General features: G+C 34.4%; 1 protein-coding gene across 2 annotated transcripts in view; it reads left to right on the top strand.

The window, feature by feature from the left end:
• Positions 1-652: 652 nt before the first annotated feature.
• LOC131032653 (uncharacterized) overlaps positions 653-10148 on the top strand; it is a 62811-nt gene continuing 53315 nt past the window's right edge. The window contains exons 1-3 of one of the 2 annotated variants that reach the window (XM_057963689.2): positions 653-1103; positions 5942-6089; positions 7399-7590. In XM_057963689.2, the coding sequence (XP_057819672.1) occupies positions 893-1103; positions 5942-6089; positions 7399-7590 (551 nt within the window). In that variant the 5' untranslated portion in view covers positions 653-892. The remainder of the gene's footprint in view (positions 1104-5941; positions 6090-7398; positions 7591-10148) is intronic. The other variant, XM_057963687.2, reaches the window with a different exon arrangement.

Genomic DNA, 10148 nt, shown 5'->3' with positions numbered 1-10148 from the left:
ATTATTAAATTGAATAAGAGAAGGTATACACTTCAAAAGGTTAAAATTGTAGGGTCCACTATCCTATGGGAGTTCTTTGATATGATGAAACATTAAAATTTTTCTATTCTATTTTGTTAAAAAGTACACAAAGCCAAAAGGTTGTAGCTCAATTAGTTGAGCACAATTGGTGAGGATGATGGTATGTGGTATAAAAGCCATCTACTAAGGTTCAAATCCTTGGAGGTTTGACACCTAAATGGTTTTGGTTATTTGGATTTGTAATGGCTTATGGTTAGATATACACTTTCTCAAAAATATTATAATCCCTTATATTAAAACATGGACTCCTAAATGAGTTTAATGAATAAATTTAAATATTATAATCTACTTACTCAAAAATGTCATATTCCCCTATATTAAAACATGAATGAATGCTTTTAATATCTATGAGACCTACACATGATAGCAAAGAAAAACATACAAAGCCCTAAACACTCTACCTGCAACTCTTGTTATCTTTTCCTCTCAAACAGACTATTAAATTATTTAAGGTGTTTGCATTTGACCTCTCAATATAATTGATCTAATTATCCTTATAAACCAACACTCCATGATGAATATCAATTTTTTTCAATAATATTCTATAAAATGTTATAGACAAGTCTTGTACAGTCACGCCGGGATCAGTCTTTCATCCGCGGGACCCGGACAAGGTAAAAGTTCGGTATCCATTACAAACAAATCTATTACCCTTGATATCCTGCCTGCTTTGCGCATTCTAGCTATTTTTTCGATTTGCCCCTCTATATATATCACTATTCTAACAACCTCACGGAAAACGAAACACAAAACCACCTCTGCGACGACAACAGCAGCAACCAGAAGACTGTAAAATATATTATCTGGCAGCATGAAGAGGCCGAGGAACGGGGAAATATGGGACTTCGAGCTGGAAATGCCAGCTAGATTGGGCTGTCCAGGTGTGCTCCTCGGATTGGATGGAGGAACCACGTCGACAGTCTGTGTTTGTATGGCAATGCCGTTCTCAGACAGCCTTCCTGATCCTCCCGAGGTTCTCTCTCAAGCTGTTGCAGGATGTTCTAATCATAACAGTGTTGGAGGTCAGCTTCTTCATTTTCTTTTCTTGTGATATATTTTTTGGCCTTAATGCCGTGAAAGATAAAATTCTGTTATCTTGTTTAGTTGAATTCAGCTGAATTTACGATCCTTTTGTTTTTAACTTCAAGTGTTACTTTTTGCATCAATAACACTCTGACTGAATTTGTGCAATTTTGATAGTCGTTTGCACAAATTCAGCGTTATTGGAGCTTGGTGAGTGGTTTTCGCATTCTATTTTGACCATTTATAGTTGTTTTTAGCCGACGTGGGCTGAATCTAGCGTATTAGCTATGTCTGTTTATATGAATCTCTATCGAGGTTCTTTGCTCCTTTTTAAGACTGGTGGATTTTTTTTTCATGTTATTTTACCCCATTTTTACTTGTTTTGAGCTGACTTCAGCTAAATTTAATGTGATTATAGGTGTTTGGTTAAGTTAAATTTTATTTTAGTTCTGCCTGATTTTTACTTGTTTTCAGCTGACTTTTACCAAATTTAGTTTGATGATAGTTTTCTGGTTAAATTTGAGGGTCTTCCTTAAGCTCTATTTACCTTGATTTTTGTCTATTTGTGCCTTTTTTAACCTGAGAATAGTCGTATGGTCGGATTAAACTTTTCTGTGGTTCTTTGCTTTTTTTAATAGCTTGGTTAGGGTCTTTTTCATGCTATTTTGCCTCAATTTATACTTGTTTTCTCCAGGAATTTGTTAAATTTAGCATGATAATAGCGATTTGCTTAAATTAAGCTCTATTGTGTTTCTTTGCTTGCTTTTTCAAAAAGCTTGGTCAGAGTTTTTTGTCATGCTTTAGACAAACGGCTGTAACTTCAATTGGAATTTTTTCGCCTTCTCTGATTCCGCAATGTGTAGTGTTTTTTTGGTTTGTATAGTTAAGGGATACTGCACTCACATGACTCACTGGTTTTGCAGTCCAATGTTTAATTTTATTTTATTCGTTGTATAGATGATTGGATTCTGGTACTTTTTTGCAATATTTCTCAACTATAGTGAAACTTAAGATCCTTTTAGGCTGCAGTCCTATGGAAGGGGCTTCCTAAAAAAGTTCAGTCAGGAGTATTTGAATGCTTCCAAGAATTTTGTAGCACAACTTAAGCCTCAAAGTTTAAGATTCAAAATTTACAGAAGCTAGTGGTTCCATGAATTTTATTATTTTGTATATTCAGTTCCTGAGTCTATAAATATAAAATGATAAAAATAAAAATAATAATTGACTGGAACCTAAAAATTCCATATGATTGAGAGGTGGTAGAAAATTCCCTAAGCTGGTGGGGGAAATTTCTAGCCCCACCCTAACTTACAAACTAAAAAGTAGGGGCTTCTATTTATCAAGAAAAATTCTAATTAATCCTTTTAACATTTTTTTTTTGCCTCATGAAACCCTTGCTCCAAAAAACTAATTCCTGAAGCCCCTCCATGAAACTGCTGCCATACTCAGGCTGAACTTAAAAATACAACTAATTAGTTTTGCTTTATTTGGCAAATTCCTCGCAGGGTGTTCTTCAGCTTACATGCCTTGACCAAGGAAGAATTGAAATGCGAACATGGTTTAGAAAGTACATTGATAACATAGAGTGAAAGAATCTTGAGTTGCCTTGAGGTCGTTAACAACTGATGCCAAAACAGGGAAAGACTAAAGAGGCTTAAATAATGCATTAACAAAAGTACAAAACTATTTCAGATGCCCAACTTCATGGAGATAGCACAGAAATTTTAATACTAGAGAAGACTAAGAAGGAATATGCACATTGCATCTTTGATGACATAGTTGTTATTGATACGCTAGTGCATGCTTGTATCTCGCTTGAGGGAAAATATTTAACGAATATATTTGAAAAGGATAGGTCTTAAGCCTCACCTGTTGGGACGCGTCTATTCTGGCTCCAAAACGACGTACGGATTGACCAACATGCTTGTTAGTCGCGCGTTTTACACCGTCGATTTTGCAATTAATGGCTGCTTGACTAACCTGTCCCTAACATGCTGTACGAAAGGTCCGTTTTGGAGCCAGAATAGACTCAGCCATTCTGTCCCACAAAACTCTAAGTGCATTACATCTCTTATGAATCAGCCTACAAAGAACAATGTGGCATGAAGGTCGGGGGCAAAAACTAAGCTTATGAATCATTTGGTAAATTGTTTCAAAGATCAACATTTGCTTGTTTTGCTCATAAGAAGTTTGACAAATTGCTTTAGGAATGATCACCTACAGCCAACATACCTGATTTGTTTGACAAAATGCTGTGATAGTCATACACTCATCAAAATTAATCAGAGAATTAATATTTAATTATTAAGAACATATTCAAATGTTTGTCATTTTTTACAGGAACTTTTTGTTTTTATTCTAAAAAGCCTTTTTAAACTCAGAAAAGGGTACTTGAATGGTTATAGGAGGAAAGAAAATGTTTTCCTTATAAAATGTAATATCTGAAGGTAACAAGGGGCTGAAACTCAGAACGAACTTGGCTGTAAAGTTGCATTGGAAGTTGGAATTTTGAAATTCTGAATTTTCTAGAAAGTAATAATACAAAATTAGAATTCTGAATCTTTAAAAGTGTTGTTATTACATCTTTTCCTATGTTAGATGGGATTGTGAATGTATTGTTTCTTATGTTGGATACAAAAACATTTCTTGACTTTTCCGTTTGCATCCCTAAGATTTTGCTATGCATTCATTCATTTAAAATCATGACATTTCCATATTCGTGTAATTTATCAAAGTTTGTTCTCCTACTTGACGAGTTTATGTATATTTATTACCTTGTCTATATGTGTCATCTTCAATGTCTGCTTCCCATTTGAGGAATTGATGTGTGCCTTTCCTTTCCTTAAATTTGCAATTTTTTTTTTAATTATTGGAAAGCCCCAAATCTCCCATCTTATGAGAGAGCTGCCTCTCTTAAACATAGAGGAAAATCTACCTTCTCATGGTGGTTTTTCCAACTGTTGTGAGCACTTGTTGTGGCTCATTTGGCGACATTTGCTGATGCTAGTGAAATATTGCAGTGACAAATCTGTTTACCAACAGGTAGCCAGACAAATCTTTACAAACTTTGCAAGGAGTTCATTGCACATGCATAACTACCCAGTAATCCTTGAGTGCCTCATGCCTGAGATAAAACACATTTGCACCTCCTCCAAATCATACTGGTGCAATATTAGAACTTTACCAGCTCCAACCAAAAATGTATGTTGTTTCCTTCTATCATCTATATTCCAAGATAGCTTATTCTTTTTAATGCCTTCAGATTTATGTATTTACTTCCAAATAGTTGAGTCAGCAGGCTAAGTGACATAAGGATTAAGGAATGATAACTAGGGCCATTATAATGTACAGTCAAGGGACTGTACATTGTCAAATCACTTTTTGTGTTTTGCTTCTGATTACACCTGTTCACCCTATTTTTTGTTTAGGGGTATCTCTTCCATCAAATTCACCTAGGAATTGCCCCTGGATTTGTCTGTTGGGGTACACCACACCCTAAATTGGATGTGATTATTTATGCACTTCAATTGTATATTTTAAAGCATGTTACACATCTCATGGGGATTTGAACATGAGTCTCCATTATAATTTTTTTAGTGATATACCACTTGAGCTTATCCCATTTGACACTATTTAAACTCATCTCTTTCAGTAGATTGGTTAAACTAGAATTGATGCAATTGGCAAAAAACTGATTCTTCCGAAATTGGATCATGTCATCACTTTTTAGTTACGCTCTCTGAATCTTACCCACAATCATATGAATATACAAAGTTACATCACTACTCGGTTGGCCAGTTGATTTTCCTCTGATGCCATAGAACAGTCCCCTTATCCTGAAGTGCATGTATATTTCCAACTAATAGGCATTAGTATTATCAAAGTTCACATACAATTGTGGGATCTAGAGAGTTGAGAATTCTTCTTAGAGATCCTAACATTGATGGTCTGTTCAACCATCTCATCGTTGATTTTGTGGGAATAAGGACTTCCAAAGAACAGATGACCATCGCATTACCTTTGGGCCTGAGTGGCCTGAGTAGTAATGCATTAATAAAGAAATTTTACAATGAACTGAATTGCATATCATATGTATTCTATTTTATCTTGTCTTATCTCTCTTAGGTAAGAGAGAGGGGGTTCTGACAACATTTCATCTTGGACATAGATGTTCGAAATAGGCAATGATGGATCAGAAATGGTCTTGTCTTAATAGCTAGCTTCTGTTTTCCATTTATTCTTCCAGGGGCAGAATTATTTCTTGTCAGACTTGAGAGAATACATTTTTCATATGCTCCTTTGCTTGTCCCATTATTTTGTTATTTTATGTTTGTGTTGGGCTCATCATCAATGATCATAAAACAAGTTCTTTTAGCTCACATTGGTTTTGGTTGGGCATTAGTAGAAAAAACACTTTATTCCATTTGACACTAGCAAACACTGTTTCTTCTAGAACATAATCTTCTTAGCAGGATGCAAAATTTTATTTATATAAAAAATCATGCAACTAATTTCCACAGAGATGGAAGGAATCCTAAAATCTTTAACATGTTGAAAATTTAATAGACTAATGCTATGCCATAGTAGCATACATGATAAATATACATTTTCAGCAATTGAATTGCAATGCTCTTTATTCTGCATCTCTTTCAGTTTTATGGTCTCTAGTTTTTGTGTGTAATTTCCATTCAGCTTGTATAGAGAGGATTACTATCTGATAAACATGCATGGATAGTTGTTAAGGCCAAGATGTCTAGAATATTGTTTTACAGGAAATATTATAATGAAAATAATCATACCATGCTTTCACAATCTAAATAATGATATTGTTAAGCAGAGGCAGCAGCAAGAGAGACATTGGAGCAGGTTATGGCGGAGGCACTAATGAAGTCTGGATCTCATCGTTCTGCAGTTCAAGCTGTTTGCTTGGCTGTTTCAGGTGTCAACCATGTAAATGACCAGCATCGAATACTACAATGGCTGAGGTTTGATGGCTTCTTGTTCTTCCAAGCAAGAAAGGAATTAGGAAATGGCAATTAAAAAGAGAGACAAAGAACTTTCAAGATGATCTAGGCTTTATTCTCAAGCCATTGGGTGCTTTTAATCAGACATTTGGTTTTTGATATCTAGGGCATTTTATTGGAAATGGTACAAATTTGTGAGAGCTTAAGTTGTGACTTGGGATGGTTAGCAAATAACTAATAAGTCTACACTAACTAATAATTGTATGGTATATCATTGAAATAGACAGCCGAGTCTTACCCAGTGCGAGTATCATCAAATTCCTATTGTAATTCTCAACAATTTTCCTTGGCAATCATAGGAACTAGACATCCAATGCACAGAGGATTTTGGTGATTGAGAGAAATTTTCGACTTCAATTTTTTATGACACAACAGAAAATTCTCTCAAGAAATGAAATTCAGTAAAATCAAAATGGTGCCCTAATGTTATTGTGTGTGTGCAGAAGCTTGACAACTTATCTGAAGCCATGCTTTTCATGAACAGTAAGATGGAAAATTGATTGCATGGAAATACTTTATTTGTAATTATTAATGATATACTTAGGACAGTTCCATTGGTAGGCTGTGAGGTATAGATTGATTTTGGATTCAGTTCTGCTCCCCGTATTCACCAAATATAACCCAAAGTCCAAAACTGCTTTTCCCACTCTTTACTTGCCGTTTACACAAAGCAGTTTTTTTTTACTAATGCTTTACTTGGAAAAAGCCATTTTTGAATTTGATAACCAGAAACAAATCATGTTTAATTTCCTTAGCTCCTAAAGCATTATGGATGACCTTCCCAAGGCCTATCCTGTAGATAAGAATCATAGTAGTTTTGTTATCTTTTATAGAACTTTCTTTATGTGGTTCATCTGAATTTCCATAGAGGCTCCACCACAAGTAAACTTGGGATCTATGTTTAGTTGGGTTCCAGCTTGGTTGATGTTGATATGCTTCGCCTTAAAGATTTCTATTTGCAATCCTGCATCCAATTGCTAATACAAAATCATTTCTTTGTAGTATCTCATAGGTAGTTGGACAATGATGTCATCTAACCGGTATTTGTTATGGGGTATAGATGGCACTTTTTTAAAGTAACAATATTACTAAAGCATTTTTTAGTCTATGATTGTAGACCCTGCCCATAAAATCGGAAACTCTAGTTATGAAACTCAGTTGCAGTTTAAATTCTCTCTTTGCTTTTATAATGATCATCTCTATGGTACTAGATTCAAATTTTAAATACTGATATCTTTGAATACCAACTTGACTTTTACCATTATTACAGACGTATCTTTCCACACAATGTCAAGATCTTTGTCCACAATGATGCTGTAGCAGCCTTAGCAAGTGGTACAGTGGGTAAACTTCATGGGTGTGTGTTGATTGCTGGCACTGGAACTATAGCTTATGGTTTTACGGAAGATGGCAGGGAAGCAAGAGCAGCTGGTGCAGGACCAATCTTGGGCGACTGGGGCAGGTGCTTTTTGAGTGGTTGATCTTTTTTGGTACAAAAGAATCCCTCTGTTCATCTGAAACTGACAAATGGAAAGTGTATTTTGAATTTATATACACATTTATCTTCCTTTGTGGCCATCGTTGTGTGAGTACTTGTTGAATAGAAATTCTCGTGGAAGTTTTGTTACTATTGTGTTTTATTTTCTTTGCAATTTTTCAGTGATGTCAGGTGGTTTTGTTAGCAGAAAAGTTTTGCGGACTATAGTTAGAACAATGGAAAGTATTAACAATGTTCATTAGGGTTCACTCTTGGGGCACCAACAAAATGATATAGAAAATATTAATAATGGAATAGTAAGACTACAGGCACAATATCAGATATCTCATACCATGATATGACAATATCATGGCAACAAATTGCCTGCAATGTCTTGTTTACTATACATAAGCAAGAAAATCTGTGTATTTGCAACTGACTAGTTTGTTGGGAATTAGAATTGTGCTTCAAATGACTGGAAAACAATGGAAGTTCTCTTATCGAACTTGGATTCCATCCCTCTTCTTTAAGCAATTTTTATTTATTGTCAGTTAACATTATTCATGAATATTGATGCCATCCGCATATCCAATACTTTTTTTGAGAACACTATTGTCAACAATTCAATACTTGTTGAAAGATAATTTTAATAGCTTTTATGGTTAAATTTTTGACTGATTATCAGACTATAGACATCCTCTTGACATTCTTATTCCTGGAGAATCAAAAAGGGGTACCATGATGTCTTTGAATATTTGATTTGATCATTTTCTAAAAGCTTTGCAATTTTCTTTTATATTTTATCCCAATTTCTTTCAGTCAACTATGTGGCAAATTTTAAATGCATTATTTGCCTTACAAATCTTATCCTATAGTCCATCTCTCTCTTTTTAGGAACTGCACTATGTAAAGGAACAAATCAGAAAATTATTCCACAAGATATTTAAATTAACCATCTAAAATGTAGATAGCATAACATTTATCAGTGGTCTTAAGTAGTGTTATATTTAACCATCTACATTCATCACGTCCAGACAACATAACATGTACCAATAGTCTGACACAGGATTGTCTTTAACTAGGAAAATACAAATTACAGGAATATTTCCAAGTTCCTTGTCACTGTACTATTTTATCTCTTGCTATAATGAACTGCTTGAATGCTGGTAAAAAGAACAATTAAAAATAAAAAATGCTTAATCATTTCTATCCGTGGACAGCAGTATAATTTTATGCTTATAAATACTGAAATCAAAGACTTAATATTTACTGATAAAGATATATATATCTATGAAGCATATTCATTTCAAACATAAATGGCTTTACATAAATTCTCAAACATATAGATTCTCTAGTGCCAGTTTCAAAAGCACTATTGTAGATTTTTTTTCAGTTTTGCAAATCTTACATCTCCACGCTGTAATTGCCAGCCATCAACCAACAGAAATGGATATTAAACTTAATATTTTCTTCATGTGTAATAAGTTTTTACTTTTAAATGAAAAATACACTGCAATCAGCTTAAGGGCAGAGAGCCGCTATTTAAAAATAAATCCAAGTGTTATGTAGAGGTGAGTGCCTCCCTAGAATTCCCTTATAAACTCTTGGAAATTTTTTCGTGATTTGTAATTAACTTGGATATTGCAATATGTAATTCTTCAACGTAGCATTAGTTCTGCATATGTGCTGATCCAATGCATTTTGCCATTGAAGCCAATTTGTATAAGGCAAAAAATTGATGTTTGTTACTGTCATGATTCCATCTACACACAAATAATTAACGAGTCACTAAAATCACTTATGTTTGCTGCTGTGAATTAAGGACCATGCATGAATCAACCTATCATAGATTTTGAACATTTATTTAAATATTGTAAATGTAAACAACTTGTAGGAAATGAAAAATTGAGCAAGTCAACACGAATTCATCATTGCACCACAGGAGATACATGATCTATAACTTGGAGAAATCAATGTGGGTGAAAATCTATCAGAGTGAAGCTGTGCCTCCTTACATCAGCTGAATCAACAAAAGTACAAGCATACTTGCCTGGAGACATGGGTGTCCATATGGGTATGGTGATAAAACGTCATAAAAAATTAGAATACAAGAGTAAATGAATTAGGGCACTACTATTTTATACATAATTGTAGCCACCAAAAATTGTGGGTATGGGGATGTGGATGTGGTGCTCACTCATATAATAGGGTTTCTTGGTAACTACAAACCATGTTTATAAGCCAATACTCTTATTTTAAGTAACTAAGGATTAAAGACACTGCCAAACTATTTCCACATCTCTACCCTGCCACTTATTGCATGCTTTGCTCTGCTTTATGGTCTCATGTGACTCCATATGACCTTTTACATTACAAAATCCAAGTCCAAGTCAACTCTAGACCAAGACAAAAGATGATAGATAATGATAGGTGCTACTGAATTCTTTATATCTTCTGAGATAGCTGCAATCAGGCTACTCATGTCTCCATAGGGAATTTTCCTTTTGAAGAATTTTATGGCTTCTAATCTTTGGTGCCTTGTG

Source organism: Cryptomeria japonica, chromosome 11 (assembly GCF_030272615.1).
Source record: "Cryptomeria japonica chromosome 11, Sugi_1.0, whole genome shotgun sequence".
Taxonomy (NCBI): domain Eukaryota; kingdom Viridiplantae; phylum Streptophyta; class Pinopsida; order Cupressales; family Cupressaceae; genus Cryptomeria; species Cryptomeria japonica.
This window is presented reverse-complemented; position numbering and strand designations above follow the sequence as displayed.